This window comes from Tasmannia lanceolata, unplaced genomic scaffold (genome assembly GCF_043159265.1).
Source record: "Tasmannia lanceolata isolate RefF3 unplaced genomic scaffold, GAP_Taslan_0.1 ptg000002l, whole genome shotgun sequence".
Classification (NCBI taxonomy): Eukaryota; Viridiplantae; Streptophyta; class Magnoliopsida; order Canellales; family Winteraceae; genus Tasmannia; species Tasmannia lanceolata.
Genome location: NW_027518679.1, coordinates 54,450,966 through 54,454,681, shown reverse-complemented (window position 1 = coordinate 54,454,681; position 3,716 = coordinate 54,450,966). Strand labels below are relative to the sequence as shown.

The 3,716-nt window shown below is 45.4% G+C and overlaps 1 protein-coding gene across 1 annotated transcript; it reads right to left on the bottom strand.

Moving 5' to 3' along the window:
- Positions 1-304: 304 nt before the first annotated feature.
- Positions 305-3,107, bottom strand: LOC143879235 (transcription factor MYC2-like). The gene is made up of 2 exons (XM_077381508.1): positions 846-3,107; positions 305-800 (listed from the first exon to the last, which is right to left on the bottom strand). The coding sequence occupies exons 1-2, from the start codon at positions 2,791-2,793 to the stop codon at positions 781-783; spliced, it is 1,968 nt and encodes a 655-aa protein (XP_077237623.1). The 5' UTR covers positions 2,794-3,107; the 3' UTR covers positions 305-780.
- Between the last annotated feature and the right edge of the window lie 609 nt (positions 3,108-3,716).

Genomic DNA, 3,716 nt, shown 5'->3' with positions numbered 1-3,716 from the left:
GATAGATTCTTTACCGAAAACAGTATACTATAAAAACTTCAGAGCAGAACAGAGTGTCATGCCATCTATTAAAAAACAAACCCACCAGAATTAATTTATAAGGCATTCACCTGTGGCAAGAAATCAGAGCTTGATTCTATTTATGCTAGCAGGTTACTAGCTCTGAGCTCAATAGCAGATCAGAGATGGCTACTACCAGAGAAAATCCAATCCCTAGAATGAAAATGCATGGAATGCCAGATAAAAGATACAAGTGTTCATGCCATGTTCAGAATATCAGAGATGAACTTTAAGATTCAAAAGGGATTCCAATGGAGATTATTATACCAGAAACAGTTAATTGAACATCACAGGATTGAGAAAAAAAAAAAACTACCCATTACAGATTCCACCAGTCCTATACTTGGAACAATGGAAGAAAATCAGGGGTGGCCATTACTGGTTCCAGCTTCAATAATAGATTATGTGATCTCAACATGAGCAAATAAACACAAATCACACTCCTACAACAGCTATCCATAACATAGTTATTCGGTCTAATTCGAATACGGATTTATGTATTTATATACATGGACGGAAAATTGAGCACAAACACAAAAAAGGGCTGTAATCGATCGATTATACCTCATCAATCAGAGCCCAATGCATCCTAAACAGAAATGGGTTCTTCTCAATTGCAATCCTAAATAGAAATGGAGCCATAAACAGCTGATATTCTACAGAGCAGGCCGGGGTTTAAAACTTCCAGCACCAATATAATTTCAGTAGACCAAAGACAATCTAGTCTGATCTACTATTAGGTAATTTCAGTAGACCAAAGACAATCTAGTCTTATCTACCAGTAGAAGGCTCAGCAATTTTAGAAAAGAGAGCAGAGCTGAGCTGCTCCTGAGTGTAAATCCGGCTCGACATCTTCACCGTTGCTTGCTGGCTCATCAGATCCTTCACAACTGAAACACTCGCATAATGCACCTCAAGATCAAGCTCTTTCAGAGCTGCCATCAATCTCGCCGCCGGATGGTTCTTCTTATTACACTGGATTCTGATCATAGCTTCCCATCCCATTATCTTCACTTCAATCTCAACTCCTGTACACTTACCCATCCCCAAATTCGAAGTCTTAAGCTCCTGATCTGATACTGAATTTCGTGATTCTTTATTCAAGAGTTCCTTTTTCGTGACATCTATCTGGGATTGCAATCCTTCTTTATCTAATTCAAGATTTTGAAGTTTAGTTTTGAGCTCATTGATATAAGAAATGGCATCACCTAACAGAGATGCTTTGTCCATTTTGGAGACATTGGGGACTACGGCACGGAGGGCGTAGAATCTCTGGTTGAGCTTTTCCCTACGCTGACGCTCGGCTTCCACGTGGTTCAGTGGCTCTTCCCGGCCGTTTGCTGGTTTTCGGCCACGTTTTCTTGGCCGCTTCTCCACATCGACGATCCTACTACTCTCAGATTCTCTGACTGAAGCTTCAAGATCAGAGTGATCGGAATCTCCACCTGTGCCTGATTTTACCACGCCGGATGAAGGTAAAACCACGGCCGACGTGAAGGAGAGCATCCCTTCCTCGTTGCTACTCCTCGATGTTGTAGCTCTCTTCTTCTTCTCCTCAGTTGCAATCTGATGAGGATGCGAAAACATATTGATATTTCCGCCCGAACTTCGTTTGCTCTCTCCGAAATTCAAGATCTCGCCCGACTCCGGCTTACAGGTCTGTGAAGCAGTACCACCATTCCTTGTGATGCTGCTCTCGAATCCGAATTCGGAGAAATTCAATTCTCTGGTGAAGAAATTTGGAGTCTGATGGTGCTGATTTGGATGCTTATTATGCATTTGAATCGAGTTAGGGTTAGGGTTTTCTGTTAAGCTACTGCAGTTAGGGTTTTCGAACTGGATCGATTTGGAAATCTCCTGAACAGGAGCAGATGTGCCAACAACGGAATCCTTGATTTCGATTCCGGACGGATCTGAGATCCAGAGAGTTGATGGATCGTTCTCTCCCTGATCTACAGCAGGAGGAATCCAAGATCCGATCTCTAGGCTATGGAAATTGAACAAAACCCTAACCTTATTCATGAGATCTGTACTCTGAAAGATGATATCAGTAGATCCAATCTCAACAACTCCATCCCCCGACGGGATGCAGACCATCGTCTGCATGCCGAACGCCTGAGCCTGCCGAGCGCGGTCGCACGAAGATCCGGCGAGCCGATCGGATCCGGCGAGCCAGACCGGCGCTCCGGCGATTAAGGCCTGACCGGGAAGGCCACAGCCGTTGATGAAAGATTGCGCCATCGAAACCAGAAAAAACCACTCCGTGTCGGTAACTTCCTCATCCACGGTATCATCCGTGACCACGGCACCGGCCGAGATCAGCGAATTGAGCTCCCGGAGAACTTTTTTCCGGTGCTCTTGATCGGCGGCCGAGGCCGCCGTTACCTTTCGCTTCCTCTTATCTTCTTCTCCTTTGTAGTATCCATCTCCCCAGCCTAAAAGAGATACGCCTGAGACGTCTATAGATGATTGCCAGAAGATCGCGTAGGTCCAGCTCTCCCTCGCGCCTTCGATTAGGGCTTGGAGTCTTTGTTGTAGGGTTTCTTGGTTCAAAAACGAGGACGAAGGACCAGCGGCAGGATCTCCGGCGAGGTTTCTGGCTGGATCTGCCGTAGTTGAAGCTGTAGACGGTGGCCAGGGATAAGGAGAGAGATCGGAAGCCATGAAAGCTTCCATCATAGATGCGTTATCGTCTGACCAGAGATTCATCATCGGAGAGCGATAGTCTGTCATTCCATGAAAATTTTATATACAGAGAGAGAGAGAGAGAGAGAGAGAGAGAGAGAGTTTTAGGGTTTGATAGGGTAAAAAGATGGCAGTTAGGGTTTGGGAACTTAGTGGGGGGCGATTATCGCGGTAAAAGCCGTTAATATGAAAGGCGTTACAGGGAATAGCCGGAAAACCGGATTTTAGATTGGTTTTAGTTTGAGGGCGGTTTTCGAGAGTGGTTTTTCGGATAAGGAGGGCAAGAGGAAGAGATGAGGCGCACACGGGAAAGAGGGGGGTATCGTGGGTTGATATGCGGGAGGAATTTGGGTTTCATTTGGATTCGGATTACATTTCGCTTGAATTTTAATGGGGTTTGCAACTTGGTGCATAGTGAGTGTCCCGCGTCCCGCGTCCCGTGTCCCGTGTCCCGCGGTTTCTTGGAAGCATCGCCGATTTAATCGGTTGATTCGCCGCCGAAGTCAGGGTCGTTCATCGCACGTGTATTTGTTTTGCAGTTTTAATAACCTGAAACTCGAGCTTTAGGGCATGAGGTGAATCGCCGAAATAAAATTTTGCTTTCTAATGTCCACGAAAATACCATCAAATGGTGTGGGGAGGTGCCATTGTAATAGATCCCATCTATTCTAGTATACTGTAAGCCCGCATAGTCTAGTATTTTTGAAAAAGTAGTGTATGGATCTAATGGGTTGGGATCAGTGGCGGAGCCGGGATTTATGCATAAGGGGGGCAAGCTTATATAGGCTTATATATAAGGGGGCAGGCCTTCAACTTATAAAGGGGGGTGGCCAAATTGAGTTGGGCCAATTAAGGATTTGGCCCAACTCAACATACATGTTGCTCCACCCCTGGTTGGGATCATCTTAAAGAAATGATTTTGGGGGAACAACCTACATACACTGTGCCCCATAACATGGACGGTTTAGATC